Source organism: Lepidochelys kempii, chromosome 11, assembly GCF_965140265.1.
Source record: "Lepidochelys kempii isolate rLepKem1 chromosome 11, rLepKem1.hap2, whole genome shotgun sequence".
NCBI lineage: Eukaryota > Metazoa > Chordata > Testudines > Cheloniidae > Lepidochelys > Lepidochelys kempii.
Window position 1 is genome coordinate 28,021,266 of NC_133266.1, and position 22,290 is coordinate 28,043,555.

The following is a 22,290-nucleotide window of genomic DNA, read 5'->3' on the forward strand; positions in this document are numbered from 1 at the left end:
TTACTAATGTTCCACTTAGGCACTTAATATGAAGCTTCCATAGTGCACTGAGCTTTGCCCAGCCACACTGGGGTGAATTTTATCCCCAGGAGCCTTTTTCTCCCATCAGCACATATGAAATTTGGATTTACCTATTTAAATCCTCTGCATCAATAAAGGAATAGATCACTTGGAGTTAAATTCAGATACAGTTTATGGGCCTGATCCAAAGCCCACTGAAGTCAATTACAAAAGCTCTTCTTATTGACTTCAACAGGCAATGGATCAGGCATACGTGAATAAGATACTGGTGCCAACAAGTTCTGGTGGACTGCTAAAAAGGCCTTTCGTCTGGAAATCTCACAGGCTCTATGGGATCCCATAAAGCTGTAATCCAGTTTTTGCAAGAACCTGCTGGTTTCCAGTGGCTAATACTATAGGCATCTCATGATTATAATGGAAGGGCTCATGACATTTAAAAGCTGTCACTTTGCTCCAGGACGTAACTATGTGCAGTGCAGTACATGTGCTAACATCTTACCTAAACTGGACCTGGTATTCGACCGCTCAATTATTGCCCTCTTGCTCGGATTATTTAGGACAGACCTCTTAGCAAGAGAAATGTCGGCTGTCACTCTAGTTATTGATATCCTATGAATAAGAACACAGGAAAAAACAAAAACACTGCAGTCATATTTTTACTGTACTGTATGTGATTTACATCTACTTTGTGTTGTAGAATGTGAACATAGTATAACACCAATCAGATGTGTTTTATAGTTGAATTATATCATTAAAGTAAGAAAAAGAGGCAGAAAGAAGCTCTCCTTTCAAGTAAAACCTATGATACTCAAGCACTAAAAAACCTCCACACAATTGTACGTTTGTCTATTTCACTTTTAACTGATAATATATACGTGTGAAAACATCATTTCTAATACCACACTCACTACTACATATATTTCTCTCTCTTTCTGTATGTAGCCATCCATCTACCTATACTGAGACACTAACACAAACTTTTCCCTGTGCTAATGAGGTGTGATTAGGATTGCCAACTTTCTAATCACAAAAACCCAACACCCTAGCCCCGCGCCTTCCCCAAGGCCCTGCCCCACCAGGAGGCCCCTCCCCTGCTCACTACATTCCCCCGCTCTTCCCCACCCTCACTCACTTTCACTGGGCTGGGGCAGGGGGTTGGGGTGTGGGAGGCAGTGAGGGCTCTAACTAACAAGGGGGGTCCGGGATGGGGCCAAAAATGAAGGCTTCAAGGTGCGGGAGGGGGCTCTAGGATGGGGCAGGGAGTCGGGGTGTGGGAGGGAGTGAGGGCTCCGGCTGGGGGCTCTGCGGTGGGGCTGGGATGAGGGGTTCAGTGTGTGAGAGGGGGCTCTGGGCGGGTGCAGGGAGAGAGGGTGCTGGCGGGGGGTGCAGACTCTGGGCTGGGGCCAGGGATGAGGGGTTAAAGGTGTGGGAGGGGGCTCCAGGCTGGGCAACGGGAATGAGGAATTTGGAATGTTGGAGGGGGGCTGGAGGTTGAGGCAGGGGGTTGGGGTGTGGGAGGGGGTGAGGGCTCTGGACTGGGAGTGCTTACTCTCGGGGGGAGCCGGGGATGAGGGGTTTGGAGTGCAGGAGGGGGCTCCAGACTGGGGGGGTGGGGCCGAGGGATTCCGAGTGCAGGAGGGGACTGCGGGTTGAGGCAGGGGATTGGGGTATGGGGAGGGGGGCAAATGAGAGTTCCGGCTAGGTGTGCAGACTCTGGGGTGGGGTCGGGGATGAAGCGTTCAAGGTGTGGGAGGGGGCTCTGGGCTGGGGCAGGGGGTTGGGATGTGGGGGGGGGGTGAGGGCTCCAGCTGGGGGTGCAGGCTCTGGGGTGGGGCCAGAGATGAGGGGCTTGGGGTACAGGAGGGGGCTCAGGGTTGGGGGGGGCGCTCAGGACTGGGGCAGGTGATTGGGCCTCAGGGTTGGGGCACGGGTTTACCTTGGGTGGTTCCTGGTCAGCGGCGCAGCAGGGCTAAGGCAGGCTGCCTGCCTGTCCTGGCACCGCGCTGCACCCTGGAAGAGGCCAGCAAGTCCAGGTCCTAGGCGTGGGGGCCAGGAGGCTCCGTGTGCTGCTCTCACCTGCAGGCACTGCTCCCCCCACCCGCAGCTCCCATTGGCTGGGAACTGGTTTCCAGCCAGTGGAAGTGCTGAGCTGGTGCTTGGGGCAGGAATAGCGTGCAGAACCCTGTGCCCCACCCCCACCTAGGACCCGGACCTGCTGGCTGCTTCCAGGGTGCAGTGCGGTGCCAGGACAGGTAGGGACTAGCCTGCTTTAGCCCCGCAGCATCGCCGACCGGACTTTTAACAGCCCGGTCAGTGGTGCTGACCAAAGCCATCAGGATCCCTTTTTGACCGGGTGTTCTGGTTAAAAACCGGACACTTGGTCACCCTAGGTGTGATTATCAAAAATTATTTCACAACCTAAAGTGGATCTCAGGCCAAGTAGAACAGCAGAGCCATAATAAAATAAAAATAATAATAATAATACTTCATCTTCAAAGCATTTTATAAACATCCCTCTGAGGTAAGTAAAGAATGTAATCCCCAGTACACGGTTTGGGGAATGGCAACAGAGATATTCTATCTATCTAGGTCTCATAGTCATTAATGGATTTATTCGCACAAACTCTTGTGAAGTAGGCAATTGTTGCCACTTTGCAGACAGGAAACGGAGGCACAGGGTTGGGTTACTTGCCGAAGGTCACAAAGGAGTGTCTGTGACTGGTAATTAAAATGAGGTCCTCAGGATCCCAATCCAGCGAGCTATCCCCTACACTATGCATCCTGCATTCTAGAGCAGGCTAGTTAAGTCACTTTCCCAAGGCTGCAAAGGAAGTCCATATCAGAGGCAAAATTAGAACACAGGCTTGGAAGCTGGGAAATTCTAACCACCTCTCTCTGTCACACTTATGCACACATGCACCAAGCTGGACTATATGAAGTAGGTCACTGCAAAGACTACTCCTCACACTACAGGCTAGAGGGTGGCATTCAGTCATAGGCCGGAGCTGGAAATAGCACGGAGGGATCATTTTGCAGGGAGGGAGGGTAGAGTGGTGTGGAGAGGTATTCCTCTGTACCTCAGGGAGCACAGTTCTTCTCAGAGCTGCAAGTAGCACATATCATGTGCACTCTATGGCTGCCCAGCTCTGTAAACTGATGTAGAATGGGAGAATATAGTGGAGCCCCTTCCCTAACACATGAATGCAGGGATTACAATCGTTCCTAATCCTTGAGTGGACTGATACAAGGGGAGTGTGACGGGATTTAACTCCTACCATTGGCAAGGCAAGGGAAAGAACACCAATTAGTCATACTCTGCACCTGGAGGAGGTGCTCCTGGCCAGAGAAGGCAAAGTTGGCCTTATAAGTAGACTGAGGGAGCTCAGTTGGAGAGAGACTGCAGAGGAGACAGGTCTCTCTGGTGGAGGGAAGCCCGGGGATAAGGTTTAAAACAGACAAGTAACAACTGAGGAAGAACACTACCGGGGCAGGTTAGGCTTCTGCAGGAGGAGGCCCTGAGATAGAGCCAACAAGGGGACTACACGGAAGCCTCAGAGGGTCAGAAGGGCTATTACTCTAAAGATTTGTTTGGCCTTTTATTTGGACTTGTTTGTGCTATCCTGGAATGGGCTTGAAATGACTTTTCTGTTTGAAATTTCTTTCAAATTTCTTTTAAAATGTTAAAAAATGCTGGAAATCAGAAGAAAACATTTTTGTTTAGGGTTGAATGAAACACTTTGTTCATCTAGAAATAATTTTTTTTAACTTTAAAATTAACCAAAAAAATTTCAAAAATTTAGTTTTTGGTTCCACTCAAAACCATTTTTTAAATATTATTTTTCTGAATTGCCAGTGAACCCAAACAAAATCTGTTATTCACATAGCTCTAGAGCAGTGGTTCCCAAACTTTAACAATCTGTGAACCCCTTTCAATAAAATGTTAAGTTTTGCAAACCCCATCCTAAAAATGAGTATTTGCAGGGATTTTCTCCTTTACCTGAGTATAAATTATAAAAAGCAGTGATCTTGGAAATATAAAATTTGTTTTATGACTTGCTTATTACACACTATTAATAATTATTATTTATCATTACAGTATTTTTATTACATTATGAAAACGGCAATGCTCTTCCAAGATCTTACTTTTGTAGCTTGTATCACTTTGAATAAGCCTGTTATAAGACAAGGCTTCTATGTTTCATCAAGGAGTATCAGATGTGAAACAGCATGAAGATATTTAAGAAGTTAACGCAAAGAGTTCCTCCTACACAAGCATTCAGGTCTCGAGCAGTCCAGGCAAACAACGCACATTACAACAAAGCTTAAACTTGTTCTTCATAATAATTTTAAAAACAATACTAGCTGCCTATTTAATTTTCAAAACAGCAAAAACTATCCCTCTCCCTTTCCATATCTTATAAGGAGTCTTGACATTTAAATCTCCTCAGTGGGATAGATATGCTTGCTTTGAATTGCTTAACTCTTGGAAGTCCAGGGGCTCTGGGCTGCTGGGCCCATGCTGCCCGGGATCCCTAGGGACAGCTCTGTCTGCCATTAGGGAATTTTTTCCCCCGAGAACCCCCTGTAACATTTCACGAACCCCAGTTTGGGAACCACTGCTCTAGAATAGAGCTGTACACAAAACTGATTAACTAAATTGGTTTCTAACTTTAGTTAGATTGGTAGAAACCTCCTGTGCGGACACTCTTATTGTGGTTTCAGAATGCCTTACATCAACTAAGCTTAAATCAATTCCTCACAGTCTTAGCAGTTTCACTGTTTCCTCTGTATCATTTAGGTGAGATTTTCACAAAGTATTTAAGGGATTTAAGAGAATAAATCCCACAGAAAGTCTTAGGAAAATCTCTTTCCATGGCCATTCCCCCTTGTTGTGGGTGTAGATTTGTCACACAGTAACAGTGGAGAGAATTTTTTTTAAAAAAATTAGGAAAATACGGTTGGAAACCTATAAAAACTGGTGGGGGACTGAGAGGCAATTGTAGCACCTGAAATACCATTTAACTTATTTTTTTCAAAAACTGATTCGATTTCAAGTCGATTGTGTCCCTTTAAGATTTTAGGCTGTTAGCGCCTCACTTCAGCTATCTGTGGATGAAATTCATACCTCTGTCTGATCCGCCCTGCTAAGAGCTAACAGCAATGGGACAATTTGTAAAACGGACAGTGACATAGATTACAGATGGACCCTCTCTATTTCTCTCTTCTCTCTGCATGGACTAAATACACATCAGGGAAAGGCTACAGGATAGTACCTCTGACTAGATTTTACAACTAAAGGGGGGTTTATAAGGATGCTTTACTTTTCTTCTTCTCCTGTGTAAACAGATATTACAGATACAAACATTACTGATTTTTGTGGCTTCTGATACGCCGCAGTACTTCTCCCATACAGTACAGAAATATACTTCACAAAAGATATGTTCATAGCAATCACATCCCAGCAACTTTGACAGGACTTGTCACTTCCAGTTGCCATGGTTTCCTATTAAAGATAATGACTTCCAGCTACCATAGGCGTATGCAAAGCTGAAGGACACGTGCCAACAACTGGGAAGAGAACAGATGTCACTGCTCTGTACCTACTCTTAATACAAATGTGTCCTGGGAATCCATGCAATAAACTGAAGTGAAATAAGATTAGTCAAACAGCTCAGGAGTGGGAGGGGGAAGGAGGGCGGGGAAAGAGAGGGTATGAACGAGAATCATGAAGAGCTCAGAGAAATGACATATTAAACTGCAGGCTGCTGTGTAAAATGCTCAATCCACCAGGTTTTAAATCAAATATTAAGTTTGTGGGTTTTGCTAATGTCATCTGTGTTCGGCAAATTAAAAACTGGGGAAGGGCTACATGTCTTACACCAGAGCCTGCAGCTAAAGCAGTCATTCCTTGGAGCTATTCACGGGTTAGGGAGGAGTTGTAGACACTTCTCTGCCTCCCATGAATACCTACCCCACCCCTACTCCACAACCTAACTGGATAATCTTATTTTAGAGGACTTCTAATTTAAGCCTGCATATTAAGGGCATGTACACTGTGGGGAAAGAGGCACAGGGAGCTCCCTTCTCCTTCACGATCATCCATGGGTAATGGCTGGGCCTTAGGTGACCAGGCCAGTAGTAGCTGCTGGGCCAGGGTTGAAGGCAAGAATGGAGATTAGCTACCAAGCTGAGTCAGGAGGCAGGTACCAAAGTAAAGCCAGGCCTGGGTCAAAGGCAGAAGTCAGGAGCAAGAGGAGGCAAAAGACAAGGTGATAAGCTAGAATCTACGTTGTTGCTCAGACGGCTCCTTAGGGTAACTCCTGGTTTAAACAGTTGGTGTGGACCAAAGTTCTGTTGCTCTGGCTTCTTTGGGTAGTGCTTGCTGCGGTACCTAGCTCTCCAGTAATGGCTGGGTGCTGCCTCACCTGGCTCCCCAGTGGTGACACAGAGGCAGTGGTCACCCAGAACTTCACAACCCCAAATTCTAGACCCATGGATCATTACAGCATGAAACAACAGGGAAGGATATGACCCACTGCTCAATGGAACACTAGACTGGGACCGAGCTAGTGCATCCAGCAGTGCTCTGTCGCCCCAAGAATCAGCTGGCTTGGGGCCTCCAGAACCCTGGCTGCTCCTGGCCACAAGTACTAAGAAACAAACACTTTCTGGAGCAGCGGTGAGGAGTACTGCAGAGCACTTAGGCTGCCACACGTCATTGGGCCCATATCAGTACAGGCATGGATGGAGGGAATTAAACTACTAACAAAAAGGGAGGGTTAAAAGAGTGAAGATATGAGAACTCAGCACAATATCAAGATGTTGAGAACAATAATCAAGGAACCAAAGGACATGGAGAAGAAATTCTTTAATTGCCTATACATCAATGCTAGGAGCCTGGGTAATAAACAAGAGGAATTGGATCTTCTGATTTATGAGCATAAATTCAATGTAGTTGGTATTATTGAAACCTGGTGGGATGATTCACACAAGTGGAATGTTAAAATCAATGATTATAACCTATTTAGGAAGGATCAAATGGGCAAAAGCATAGGGGGAGTAGCACTCCATATAAAAAATGGCATTACCTGTTCCCAAGTCACTGATAACTCAGAAGAAAATTATCCTAATGCTTATGGATCAATGTCCTAACAGATAAAGCACAAGATGGAGTCTTAGTTGGGGTCTACTGTGGACCACTAAATCACACTAGGGAACTGGATGACCATCTCCTTATGTACCTGTGTACAATGTGTAGGCAGGAAAGCTGTGTGATCATGCCGGAACTTCAATTTGAATGACACATGCTGGAGGTCTCATGCTGCCAGTAGTAAAACATCCTTAGAATTTTTAAGCATAATAGATAATTTCATAACTGAAAAAATGTTGCAGTCAACATGGGGAATTTCTAGTTTAGACCTAACAAATAAAGAGGAACTGATCACAGAATTAAAAGTTAATGGTAGCTTAGGTACAAGTGATCCTCCCTTGATCACATATCTAACGTGCAAGCTGAACACAGTCCAAACCAGTAATATATATACACTTAGTGCTTTAATAGGGCCAGTTTCACAAAACCGAAAACAATAGAGACAAAACAGGTGGGAGGAAAATTTTAATAAAAAAAATGTGAATGATCACTGGGAATCATTTAAGTACACCTCACTAAATGCCCTAAAAGCCACAATCAAGGAAGAAGACTGTGTTAGTTAAAAAACTGTCCTGGTTTTGAGAGGAAGTGAAGGCATCTGTAAATAATAAAAATATATATATAACAAATGGAAGAAGGGGGAAGTTAATAATAATTAATATAAATCAGAAGTTATTAATTGTAAAATGTTGATAAGAGAAGCCAAGGAACAGCAGGAGAAATCTCTGGCTAGCAGAGTTAAGGCCAATAATAAGGAGTTTTTTAAATATATTAGGAACAAAAAGAATCCCACCAATGGTATTGGTCTATTACTACTAGATGTAAATGGTAGAATAATCAATAATAATGCAGAAAAGACAGATGTATTCAATAAATATTTCTGTTATGTATTTGGGGAAAAACAGATGATGCAATTTCATCATACGGTGAAGATAACACTCTTCCCATGCTACTAGTATATCTCTGGAGGATATTAAGAAGAAGCTACTAAGGTTAGACTTTTAAAGTCAGCAGGTCCAAATAATATGCATCCAAGAATTTTAAGAGTTGTCTGAGGAGCTTGCTGGACCATTAATGTTGATTTTCAATAAGTCTTAAAGCACTGGGGAAGTTCCAGAAGAAAGTTAATGTTGTAACAATTTTTAAAAGGGTAAACAAGATAACACAAGTAATTACAGGCCTGTCTGCCTGACATCAACCACAAGCAAGATAATGGAACAGCTGTTATAGGACTTGATTAATATAGAAGTAAAAGAGGTGAATGTAATTAATACATATCAACATGGATTTATGGAAAATAGATTCTGTCAAACAACTTCACATCTTCTTTTGATGAGATTACAAGTTTGGTTTATAAAGGCAATAGTGTTAACATAATAAACTTCTATAAGGCATTTGACTTCGTACCGCATGTCATTTTGATTGAAAAATTAGAATATAAAAATCAGCATGGCACACATTAAAAGGATTAAAAACTGGCTAAGTAACAGGTGCCAAAATGTAACTGTGGGGTCCCACAGGGATCAGCTCTTGGCCCTACACTATTTAACATCTTTATCAACGACCAGGCACTCTGAAGAATGGGACTCATTTAACTGCTGACTTTTGACAAAAATGTAGTCAATTTTCTACAGTTGAAATGCTTTTTCTGACAGTCAAGTAAGTGGCTTGTATTCAGATCTGAGATATATATCGCAACAACAGAAAAATGGCACTAAAGGTACCCCAGAGGCTTAAGACAAGCATTTATTATGTGACCATGTCACAAATTGTCCTAAAGAAATGTAATTTGGACAGTTCAGAGCTACTGTAATTAAATACTACTCCATGTGAAATTAACCCTTTTCATCAGCAAATTCTACATTGGAGTGCCAAAGTATTAGAGAGTTTAGAATTTTAGGTATTCTTCAGCTTTTTGTCTTAGGAGATCCCACATCCCACAGTGATAGCAGTCCACTCTTCTCCCATAATTCTATGAAGGCTTCAAAAAGTAGCAAATTCCTAGGAGGGCCATCATCTCAGATGTGCTTGCCATCTCCTCCTCCTGTGTCACAATACTAACCCCTTTATATTTATCACATTAACTCTAGGGAGCTCAGGTCCCCTACCTTGATGTTAACATAGCATCAGAGTCATTTGAAGTCAAAGGCCACAGCTTTAATAACAACTAATCAGCCACTAAAAACATTGATTTGCCCACATTGTGTGCTACGTTACACACATGCAAGTGTACTGACTTCAGTGGAATTTCACACCTATAATTCAGGGCAGATTTGACCCATTGAGTCTAAATTTATGCAACTCACACAGCAAGGGGCCACATGGAAAAAAGCACTAAGTGGAGGGGGTTAGTTCAAGTAGCTCCTCCTGCATTCTGACTTTCATATTTTCACACATTCTTCCAGCCCCTCAGCATGTAAGTTACACCAGTTTAGGCTCTTTAAAAGGATAGCTGGGGCCCTACTGGAGCTCTGCTGGAAGGTGCATTGACTCATCACATATCCTTGACTCTCTGACCACACTCTTTACTGTCAAGTGCTGTCTGCTTTCAGGGCTGCAGCTAGTAGATGAAAGTTTCAGGAGTCTTGTGGCCCCACAACTTCACTTTCATCACTGATGGCCTAGAATCTACAAGTGGAAACCAATGAGCACAGTGAACCTCTAACACCAGTTTAGACTTTCACCCACTAATCAATGTATGAAACTTACACCACCTTACTCTAGATAAGGGCTACAGGTTTAGTTTCAGCAGCTCAGTCACCATGTTGGATCCTTACAACAATCCATTTGAACCAATCCAGAAACACAAACAAAACAGTCAGCACTACCTTCCGGTTTCAGAGTAACAGCCAAGTTAGTCTGAATTCGCAAAAAGAAAAGGGGTACTTGTGGCACCTTAGAGACTAACACATTTATTTGAGCATAAGCTTTCGTGAGCTACAGCTCATTTCATCGGATGCATGCACTATCTTCAGTTATCTTGATATTTAAGAAAATATTGTACTTTTTAAACCCATCCACACAAACAACAGGGTCTGTAGGAATTATCCCATGAACCAAGTTTTAATGACTTGTAGCCTTTAGCTTAGTGAGATTGGTCACTTGAGCCAGCACTGGGCTTCTCATCTGGATACATTTAAAAATCTTAGCAAAGAGGTTATCCTTCCAGAAACCAACTCTGCACAATGTCACAGTCTCGGTAATAGGCTGTTTGTCATTAAATCAGGAAGGCTTTTAAAGCCGTTGGAGTCTCTCCTAAAGTTCTGCTGCATTTTTTGACATGTGAGAGCATGCGGTGTGCCCATGGAAAGCAGAGTTCAAAGGATCTAGGACCGAAGTTCTAATAATCTACAAATGGGTACTTACTACCAAAAAGGAATGAATGACAAAAAAGGGAGCCCTGTCTATTGGGTGTATATATACAGAAAGTAATTTCCCTGGAGTGGATACCACAGAAAATATCAACTATATATGTTTGATAGCAACAACTGAAATGCCAATTTTGCTTTTTGCCATTACAGTGCCTTTACCAGGACTTCCCCGGGGGTTGAGCCAACCCCTAGAACAGGGATCGGCAACCTTTGGCACGCAGCCCACCAGGGAAATCCGCTGGCGAGCCGAGGCGGTTTGTTTACCTGCAGCGTCCACAGGTTCAGGCGACTGCAGCTCCCACTGGCTGCGGTTCACCGTTCCAGGCCAATGAGGGCTGTGGGAAGTGGCGGCCAGGACATCCCTTGACCCACACTGCTTCCTGCAGCCCCCATTAGCCTGGAACGGTGAACCGCGGCCAGTGGGAGCTGTGATCGGCCAAACCTACAAACACTGCAGGTAAACAAACCATCCTGGACTGCCAGCGGATTTCCCTGATGGGCCGCATGCCAAAGGTTGCTGATCCCTGCCTAGATCATCAGAGACTTCCCCAACAACACCTGAGAGCAGCAGTAGAGCAGTGGGCCCACTCTAAATTCTTGAATTAAAATTCTTCTCTTGCTCTCAGTTGCTCAGTTTCTTTGCATCAGCTGAGGAGGCTGTATACTTTGTTCTCTCTCCCTCCTGCATCCCCCTGCAGTTTCTGCAACCTTTTCAAGTACCTGATGTGTTTTCCTACCTTTTGGTTTTGGGCATTGTCTTTTTCAAAATTTAATTTTTAAATATTTTTGACTCGACTGCATTTAATAGCTGATTTTTCTGAGGCACCTGCCCTGAGCCTTCTCTTTGCTTACTATTTAAATTCACTTTGTTCCTGATAGTTATTCCAGCATCAGGGTGTGATTAGTTTATTTAGAGCAAATTCTGTTGTATGAGAGCCCTGAACTTGACAAATGGTATCAGATCGAAATTAGCCCAGTAAATGGTAACTTCAGAATGAAATAAAAAAGCATTAATGTTTCGAGACCAGTAGATTTCAATCATTTTGCTAGATCTAGTACCCAATGCCCATGAAACTTTGGTATAATGAAAGGGTTTTAAATGAACTTATTTGAGGCCAAATTCTATTCTCACTTATGATGGTGTAAATCTGGAACAACTCAGTTTGCTCCAGTGGTGATACGCCATTATAGATGAGAGCAGAATTTGACCCACTGCAAACAAAAAATCAACTTTTTTGGTCTGAAAAAAAATTCTTGAAGCAATTTCCCCCCCCCCCCCAATTTTTCAGTGTCGGCAGCAAATTAAAAAAAAAATCAGTTATTCACACAGCTCTACCTGTTCAATGATATTCAGCAAGGGTAGGTGGAAGCCTCTTAGATTAAAAAAAATCCGATTTGTTGAGCTCATTTGACCAGCAATTATCCTGTATTGTGGTCTCATGAGATAAGCAGAGTCAATATTTGAATAGGAGACATCCGGAGAAAACCCTGATACTGCAGAAAGTCCTGCTGGCGATTCAGTCGGTGGCACTGTTTCCTCTGAGTCAGGAGAGAACTAGTGTCCCAGCCTGGTGCAGAGAGGCACCATGTTCTTGGGAGGTATACGCAGGGCATGTCTCCAGTTACCGGTAGATCAGCACTGCTGCAACTGACACAGCCAGTGTCAATTTAGCGGGTCTTGTGAAGACTCACTGAATCGATGGGAGTGCACTCTCCCATCAATTTTTGTACTCCACTTCCCCGAGAAGCATAAGGGAAGTCAACAAGAGACGCTATCCCATCAACACAGCACAGTGTAGGCACTGCAGTAAGTGGATCTAACTATGTCTACTTCAGTTACGTTATTCATGTAACTGCAGTTGCATAAGTTAGATTGATTTACAGTGGTAGTGTAGACCAGCCCTCAGATGCAACATTAAAAAGAACTTAAGATCCTTGCCACACATCATCATTAAAGATTCCATGGCACTTTTCTTTTTTCCCTTGTCAAATTCCATCTAGGGTAATTACATTCTGCCTACCTACATTTTCCCTGCAATTTCAGTTGGATTTAGTATTCAGGCAAAATTCTGCTCTGTTACAACCTTCCATTCCTCATGTTGTTATGCACTCTTAAAAACAGTTGTTGTTTGTCACCCTGTGGCTGCAATTCAGTGTTGAATAAAAGGATTTCTACATCTATAGTTGGTGAGCCAGTTGGAATGTGCGTTGGGATCCTCCTTGATAAAAGGCACCACATAAAATCATTATAATGTGGGAAAAGACATGAAAAGGATTATATTTCTCACCTCCCATCAAACCTGTGCTTCAGGAAGTCAAAGAGGGCTTTCTGCATCATGTCTGTTACCTTTGCAGAGGTGAGGAAGGTTGAACAAAGAGGATTGACAGGGGGAGAAAGAAGTCAAAAGTAAGAAAAGAGGCAGAAGGTAAGGACATTTCCAATAATCAATGTCCTTTACATAGATAGTAATCATTTAATTGTAGTGCTATCATCAACGAGCTCTCATTCAAACACATCTGGTAGCTGCAATTTATATCTATACCGGGGTCTTAAACACGCAGCCCACGGGCCGCATGCAGCCCACGGAGTTATTTCCTGCAGCCCACCATAGGCACTAACTCCATCAGCAGCTAAGCTCCCCACACCCCCCTTGCCCTCCCGAGAGCGCCGCGTCCCTGCTCCTCCGCCTACCCCCCAGCGCTTCCTGCCACCAAACAGTTGTTTGGCGACGCTTAGGACTTTCCAGGAGGGATGGGGGAGTAGCGGGGATGAGGTGCGCTCAGGAGAAGAGGCAGAGAAGAGGCGGGGCCGGGGCGGGGATTTGGGGAAGGGACTGGAATAGGGGCAGGGAGGGGGTGGAGCCTCATGGACTAGATGAGCAGTCTGAGGTATGAAGTTCAGCATGTATGATTCTTTGCTGTGAGTAGTTGGGAAGAATGTTTGTTAAAAAGTGGCAATGTATTTTGTATGAATAGTTACTTTAAAAAGTTCCTGCCATTACAGCTATGTTGATAAACTGTAAGTGTAGATCATCAATGTTACTGACCACATAAGGAATACTTACAGGTGTTTATATTTTATTAAAACCCCTCTTCACATTACAGTTTTAAAAAAGTTAATACACTGACTTTTAGTAGCATACTATATTACTCCTCATTTTTTTCATTTTTGACTCTACTTTTGTATGAAAAGGTTTCAGTGATGTGGCCCTTGGGCCAATGTAGTCGTCCTCGTGTGGGCCTCACGGTGAGCTGAGTTTGAGATCCCTGATCTATACAGATGGAATAAATACTTCATTATAAATGTTTGCTAGTCTTCTGAAACATAGTCCACAGTGCTCATATGCAGGAGTGTTCTAACAGCACTGGTCAACATCTTTACAATGAGATCTATGGGCAGAAAATGGATCTGGATCCTATTACCAGACGTGGGCAAAATCCTGAGAGATGCTGAGCACCTGTAATTCCCACTGACCTGTTGGGTGAACTCTTTGGCCCTTTCAGAGTAATTCAGACTGCCACCCATTATCTGCCAGTCTAGACTGTAACCAATTCAAGACCCTGTGTCTCTGGCAGTTTATTTCTCATCAATTGTATTTTTCACATGCCTCTTGCACACTTTCATCAGAAAAAGTGTGCAAAGAACTTTCCCATATAGATTGCAGATGTGTCTCTCTCTCTCTTTCTCTAACTAAAGGAAATATCCTAATTCAATCACCATTTAACTGGATACTTTATGCACCTAAAAGATGTTTAATTTCCAAGAAGTCCTTTTTTTTCCAAGGGAGATTCTCTGTGTCTAATTTGTAGCATGTTGTATACTTAAACCAGCAAACAAAACCCCTCCAATATTTGAGAGTCCTTTGACCAAATTCATTTAGGCTGCAGCACCACTGAAGTCAATTCAGTTACGCCAAGGAAGAATTTTTACCCCTTGAGGGGAAAGCGACCATGTAATTAAAAGGCAGATATTAGAAAATGAGATTCAGTCGAGCCTTTCTAATTCTCACTTTGCTAATCTGCAAATACAATAATTCTCACCCAAAAAAACCTGATTTAAGAGCGGGGCGCTGCACTAATAATAGCACCATAGAATATCAGGGTTGGAAGGGACCCCAGAAGGTCATCTAGTCCAACCCCCTGAAACCCCCACACTGTCATATTACTCATACTTCACTACTTTTATAAAATATATTACAAATACTTTTACTCGTATGCTGTGAAGTATTATCAACATTCATTAAACTAAATGAAGTGTAACTGATTATATGTTCATATTCCTTTTTGACCCAATTCAGCAAAGCACTTTATGTGCTTAACTTTCAGCACATACTAATGCTGCTTTGCTAAATAGGATGGACTTACACCTGTGCTTAAAAGTTAAGCATGTGTTCAAATGCTTTCCTAAATCTGGATCTTACTTGCTAATTTGCAGAATTTAATAATGAATGTCCTGGTTATCTGTGCATATTAGTGAGGCTTTGCTGAACATATTGTTATGCTGAATAGAGGGTGATGGTTTAGGTGGGCTAGGATTCTCTTCAGCCTCAAATTTCTATGCAATAACTTTAAAAAAACAGAACACCCCACACACTTCAGAAATAGTGATGGGTTCACAAGATTAGCGCCTGGAGTAGGAAGGTAGAAATTACCACACTGGAGCAGACCAATGCTGCAGCTAGTCTAGCCTCAGTTAGGTCTTGTCTCCACACAGAACTTGCACTTGTTTAACTAAGGTCACATGAGAAAGTTGCACTGGTTTAACTTAAGATGTGATGTTAAACTGCTTTAGTCAAATGAGGGCAAAAGGCTGTGTAGCCACACTTATTTAAACCAGGCTTATTTGGATTTAGCATAAATCTACTAGGATTCAGTTTAAGATAAATCAGAATAAAAGTATCGACACAGCCTATTGCACCAGTTTAACTAACTTGTTCTAAAGGCTGAGTTATGTTAAACCAGTGCAATATCTGCATGTAGACAAGGCCTTTGGACATTATATATATATAATTTCCTACAGTTAAAGATTGCTTGTAGCTACTGCAATCAAATCAGGAAGGACTACAAAGCGAACGTATAATACTTTGTAGCAGACTAGAAAATAGTAATCAACTGTAACTAACTAGAATAGATACCTCATAACCTTTCAGAGATGGGCCAACTAACACAACAGGCCTCATGGATGGCACTACGTCATAAGGAGGAACATGTTCCGTCTGAAAGAAGAAAATGTCCCATCAGCACATAATCGAAAACAGACTCAGCATGTAAACTGTAGAAACTATATAGAAAAATACACTTACCACTTTTTGTTTCTGTTTTGCTAAAAGACCAAAAACAAGAACTTAATTAACATGCATACTGCGCATAACGCGATAGTCACAAGATTTGTAAACAAAGATAATTCTGTCAATGCACTTTTGATTTGTATTTCTGCATCTCCTTTCTGATCAGTATTAGTCACTACTCTTCTGAGGGAGTCTGCCAGCTTTTCTGGTTCTTTTCTCCAGCTCTCTACATGACTGATACGTTTAGAAGCAAATATTTTTTTTCTCCTCCAATTATTTTGGGGAAGGTTTGAACAAATAAGCATTTATCTATGGGATATATTTATAAATTAGTAATAAGAGGGTGTGGAGAAGCCCTTTATTTTATTTGCAACTTTAAGGTAAGTTTAAGAAACAGTAATAGTTTTCTTTATATAAAATCCAAAATTCACCTGTGGAAGTGGGTGTAGCTCTAAACGTGCCAGACACCATTTCTCCAAGACTTGAAGAAGAATTTCCACTTGATTTCCTACAGCATTACAAAGAGTGCCCATTAGCACAAAGTATTCTGAGAGTGAACTCACAAGGCCCTACAACTCCTATTCCAGCCTCAGAGATGCTGCACTGCTGCCCCATGGACTGCCTAAAGATTGGGAGGAGGAGAAATTACATCCCATATGCCTCTTCTTAATTCACCACGCAGTCATATGATCAGAGAAGGGTGAGTTCCATCACTTGGCCCCAGTGATACAAAAGAGATTCACCTACACAGATTCCCATAATCTGATATTCTCTTTTACTGTGCATCCATCCCAGTTAGGTACCTCTCTCTCCAAACATCAAGGCACAAGGGCTAACACTCAGCTATTTCAAGCTGTAAAAGCAATTTGGACAAATCAGAGTTGATGTTTTCAATTATTCTAGAAACATTTCCCCAGATAGTTTACTCTTGAAATGATTCCTGAGCTTGATTAAGTAAATTAGTATGGCAATTCCCTGCCATTACTTTATAGGCTAAATTATGCTCCTCACTTTTGCCATCTATTATGGCTAGATTCAATCATCTCACCTTTCTTTCCTTTACAATCAATTATCTAAAAGTATCATTATCTGCACCATCTCATCAGTATTAGTAGGAGTTCCACGATGGCATTAAAGTAAGTCTGTTGTTTGCGTATTTAGTGAGTGGATGGTGACATGTTCACACACAGTAGGCAGGCCTCACAGTGATTAACTGTCAGAGCTGTGGTTCTCAGGCCTGTCCTCAACCCTGTGTTAGCCAAGAGGGGTGGGGAGGTAAGGAGAAGACAGGCTGGGGATGAAAGTGGAGAGACAATCTGAGGTGAGGAGCAGTGGAGCCAGCCAGAGTGCAGTCTGTCTTAAAGAAAGGGTTGCAAGGAGATAGGAGTGCTGCAACACTAACTGTATCTGTGCTGTTCCCAACATGCCAATTTACTGGTGAGTCAGAATGAAAATAGTATGAGAGAAAATCTTAGGGCCCATGAGTGATCACTGATCTGCTCTAACCCTGCATGGGCTCAGACTGCTTGTCCTCCAGAACCCTCCACACTTTAGTCCCCATCCTGTAGGACTCATTTTTCAAAGTTTATCCCTGTAGTTTTCCTGTCCCTCGTATTCAACATCAGAGACATGAGAGATCTAGGATGCCTGCTACTTTCTGCAAACGTATATATTTTAACCCGCTGTCCATTTTGGTATATGAATACAGAACCATTTTTAGACAGGTGAAGATTGAGGAATACACTAAAACAAATCAGCTGAACTTCACTAATATTGCCCAGTGTTTGTTGTGTTTTGAAATGGCTAAGGACAGTCTTACCCTCCATGGAAACGTCCTCTCTTCTGCTCCTGCTGAATTCGGATATTCTCCAGCCTAAGTGGGCTTGGAATGAAGCCAATCTCACAGCCCTCTTTAACCAGCCTTCCTATCCACCAGTCGTTATTATATTTCTGTAATGCAGACAGATTATTGACTTCACTCACAAATGCCACCTGTCCTAACTAGCTCTGAGCTATGTGTTATCTACAGTCTTTAACTCCACATTACCCTTTGAAGGCCTGCATTCCTGCTGAAAGCTGAGTATTGGCCAAATTGTGTGCATTTAAAAGAGTCAGCAGGAAAAGATGTCTCTCAAGACTGAAGACTTGTATGTGCCCACAGAACAGGTACAGCCCAAGCTGTGTCAGTACAGGTTTCTCTCTGAACTTTCTCAGCCTTGACATGGAGTGTCAAACTCTATATTCACTCTCTACGTCCAGGAATGACTTTTCTGCTGACACCATCAACAAATATGCAAACTGGTGTCAAGGGTAATGGTAATTTGGGAGACTGGTCTATTATCTAACACCCTAATCACTGGACCATCTTTCCTCTGTCTTGACTTCAGTTTACTTGCAGTCCTATACTCTAGAAACAGCTAAACCACTTGCATATATTTTTTAATTCAGTTAAGAAATTTAAGAAATTTTACTTCCAGAGACTTTAATACAATAAAACCATGCTTTAAGAAATTTATTTTTAACTTTTGTTAACATTAGGTTAATTTAATTGAAAGTTTGGCCCAATCTAAACTACAGTGATATAAAGAGTGATGCCATAAAGACAAAAGGTTTGTTGCAACTGTCTGGTAACAGGACTTTTTAAGCAAGCCCTTTTAAAGATTTACAATTTGTTCTCCTCATTTAGGTCCTTGTAAATTGAGCAGATTATATTTTTTAGCAATTTTGTAATTTTTTAAAAAAATGCAATTATTTTTTGTCAAGAACTCTTGGCACCATATTTCAAAAGGAATATTTGTTTTCCTAGAAAGGTTATACATAATTAAAGCCAGTGTGTATCAATCCCATTTTAATACTTTCAGAAAAAAATAAGTCAAAGATTTGTTTGCAAAATGAGTGAGGAAGCCAAGTATACCCCCATCTCTCTAAATTATCAGTTCCCTGGCCCCAAACTCTCAGGCACTTAAATTCGTTCTTGGGCAACTAAATAAACACATTATAAAGCTCCTATTTGAAGTCAATGAGATCTGCACCGGCTCAGGACCAATTAAAAAAAAAAAATCAGACCACTTATTTAGGGGCCCAACTTTAGGCTCTCAAATTTGAAAGTTCGACCTCAATAACTTCCTAGCAAAAGTATATTTTTCCTCACTTTCCAAACAAAGGATAATGAAAACCGCAGAAAAACTTGTTATATACTATTATAATATGCTAGTTTAAAAACATAGCCCAGTATCTTGTCTCAGACAAAAGCCAGGTTGACTGTTCCACTCTTCCCCAACAAATTGTGTTGATCTATGTGTCTGAAAGTTCTGTTTCTACCAATTTTCCCAGTACTGAACTTAGGCTCACTGGCCTGTAATTTCCAGGATCTCCTCTGGAGCTCTTTTTAAAAATTGACATTACATTAATTACATGCCAATCCTCTAGGACAGAGGTGATTTAAGTGATAGGTAACATATCAGAGTTAGTAGTTCGGCAATTTCATATTTGAGTTTCTTCAGAACTCTTGGGCAAATACCATCTGGTCCTGGTGACTTATTACTGTTTAGTTTATCAATTCGTACTAAACCCTCTTCTACTGACACATCAATTTGGGACAGTACTTCAGATCTGTCACCCAAAAAATAGCTCTTATGTGGGTGTCTTCCCAACATCCTCTGCAGTGGTGACTGATGCAAAGAATTCGTTTCAGAAACTGTAGGCTGAACTGCAAGACCCTACTTTCTGGGAATTTCACAAATAAATCACCAACTAAAGTACCAGCCGACCATTTTTAAATTGATCTTGTTCCTGGCTGTCCATTTTAGAGTAACATCCACAACTTCTGGCATCTTTAGATGGATTGTTACAGGTAAAAATATCTGTGCTGGAAAATGTACAAAGTTCTGCATATATAATGTTTTGCATCAACAATAAAATGGGCTATATTAGAATTTGTTTTGTAAATTCATAAAATACAATGACAATATTTGTGTATTGGAAGGAGAAGGGAGAATTGCCATTCTAGTAAATTCCAAGGGATTACAACTAGGAGCTGTTTGATAAGAGAAATTTCAAAAATCGCAGGACTGTAAAGCATAGATGGGAAAACCTCAAAAGGCTCCTGAGCTGAAGTGGTATCAGGCCCCCTAAAAATCAACCCACAGAATATATGGATCTATCTTGTTTTGCAAGTTCTAAACCTGCATATGTGTGTGCAAAACAACATGTTGCACATGCACATGTTGTGGGTTCACTTTAGGAAGCCCAGAGAAAATTTGCAGGAAATATCTTCAACATACAGTAAAAATGATTTTCTCTCTAGTTAGCATTTTAGGACGGTGCCCCTACACCTTAGCTCCCCTCTCTGCTCTGAGGTCTCATTTCTTTCAGTCTCTCCCCATACATCTACACAGTGATTGGCACTGAGCTTCAGAGCCCAGATCTACTCACTCAAGCTTGCAGGGCTGAGGCTACCATGCTAAAAATAGGTGTGTAGATGTTGCAGATCGGGCTGTGAAGTGCAGGCAGTAACCAGCTCCAGCCAAAGCTGCAACATCTACACAACTATTTTTAGTGCAGAAGCCTGAGCCCCGTGAGCCTGAATGAGTTGACCCAGGCTCTGGGACTCTGCCATTTGTTGTGTAGATGAACCCTATGTCCCAAGGCAGAAAGCTTTCCTACAGATGCTTCTTCTTACTCTCTTATTCTAGGTCCTCTTCTACAGGCCCTCCCTAGGTAGCTACCTGCAGACCTGGTGTAAGCCAGTATAATTCCACTGTTTGGCTCAAGGTGTCCTTTCTCTGGCTATCTACTACCGGTCTCAATCTCACTGCTTTAGTGAAGAACAAAATCTATATCCATCAAGTTCAAGTGGTTTTAAAAATCTACAAAGACATGATTTCCCTTCCATGCTTTTAAGACCTGACAATGAATTAGTAGCTTCAAATTCTTAATAGTACAAGATACAGCTTCATGGCACTGGAATCCTGATAAGGATGAATGATCCTGGATGTTATTGCTAATCAAACAGATGCTCTGTGTAATGCTGGCTGCTATTCAGCTTTCCTTTTTGTCTTGCGTGGCTCATATCTGACTGCTTAGGTTTTCGTTGTTGGCAGGTCAGAGGAATAATTGCATGCTGTAGTTACCTCTTTAATGTGCAAAAAGTCCTTGGCATCAAAAGAGATGGCAGTGCTTGGGACAGGAACATCTTCATCCAGTGCGCCACAGTAACTCACATTAGTCTTAACTGCAAACGCTACAGGTTTAGACTAGGGACAAAAAAAAACATGTCACAAGCATATTACAGAAGTGTTCTTGTACTTTTTAGATTCAAGAGTTAGTGTGCTGTATCAAATTAAAAATTTACTAGTTGTGCATTGGCACATACACCCAAATTCAGACCTAATGTAAGCGGACACAACTCCACACAAGTCAATGGAGTTGTGCTTGCTTACATCAGGTTCAAATTTGAGCCATGTGATTTGTTACAAAAGAGAATTGATCCATCGGTATCAATCCCCTTGTAGGATAATTCAAAGGAAGGTAATTCCTCCCTCTACAATGCATCCAGTGGAGTGTGGTACACTAGGTCAGAAAATTCTTCCTTTGCAGAGATTCTTTTCTGTCCTAAGGCATGAAATGTGATGGAAGATCCTACCTAAGATGTAGGCTACAAAGTACTCTGGATCCTACATAAGATGTAGGCTACAAAGTACTCTAGTATTCTGACTAATTCCTGCTGGTGTAAAATGGGCTGTATGCCCTGAGTAGCAGGACATTTGTGAGGAACACAGCATCACAAGGTACCTACAAAGTCCTTTCTGCTGGGGGGCCAAGGGTTGCCTAAAACTTCCTCAAAAGTATGTGAAGCTGACCAAGACAGTGGGGTGGCCAGAGCCACAGGGAGATATGCTGATTCAGACCAATGGAAAAGTCCTATGGAATTTAATAGGAATGAAACTAGGAAGGTTCTACAGAAATGTAATAGGTGTTATAGGAATTAATCCAAAAATGTATAGAACTTAATAGAAAACGAGAGAGCCTTTCTACAAGCTTTTTAAAATCATCTATAGAAGGGATAGAATTTTCTACTAAATTCTGTAGGACAGTCTAAAACCCCATAGAAAGTGTATCATTTTTAACAAGCCTCTCCCAGCAGGGTCCCAACTATTCTCTGAAGTTGGCCTCCTTCAAGAACCCCTGGAAAAGTGTGGCCCTGAAAACACTGCCTGCTTTCCACTGCTGAAAAATCCCTCCGGAATGCATCTATCCATACCCCCAATTTATTTTACTGTCACTACCATCACTGAAGTATCTGAATGCCTGACCGCTCTGTCAGAACATTTGTCATCTGCAGCCCCTTTCTTCACAGGGTGAATCAAGTAACCAACATTTTGAGAAGCAAAAAAAGGACTAATTTGCAGCCACTGGGTCAAAATCCTATATCTGACTATATTGGTACAATGGCAATTGA

At 42.0% G+C, this 22,290-nt stretch overlaps 1 protein-coding gene across 6 annotated transcripts in view; it reads right to left on the reverse strand.

Annotated features, from left to right (window-relative positions):
• Nucleotides 1–22,290, reverse strand: part of CACNB4 (calcium voltage-gated channel auxiliary subunit beta 4) — a 189,307-nt gene that overhangs the window by 33,304 nt on the left and 133,713 nt on the right. For all 6 annotated transcript variants that reach the window (XR_012154249.1, XM_073305465.1, XM_073305466.1 and 3 more), the window contains 7 exons: nt 20,963–21,085; nt 17,650–17,780; nt 16,262–16,338; nt 15,846–15,865; nt 15,678–15,758; nt 12,831–12,889; nt 521–630 (listed from right to left, as the gene is read on the reverse strand). Coding sequence is in view for 5 of the 6 variants with exons in the window: in XM_073305465.1 (XP_073161566.1) it covers nt 521–630; nt 12,831–12,889; nt 15,678–15,758; nt 15,846–15,865; nt 16,262–16,338; nt 17,650–17,780; nt 20,963–21,085 (601 nt within the window). In the remaining variant the exon portion in view is untranslated. The remainder of the gene's footprint in view (nt 1–520; nt 631–12,830; nt 12,890–15,677; nt 15,759–15,845; nt 15,866–16,261; nt 16,339–17,649; nt 17,781–20,962; nt 21,086–22,290) is intronic.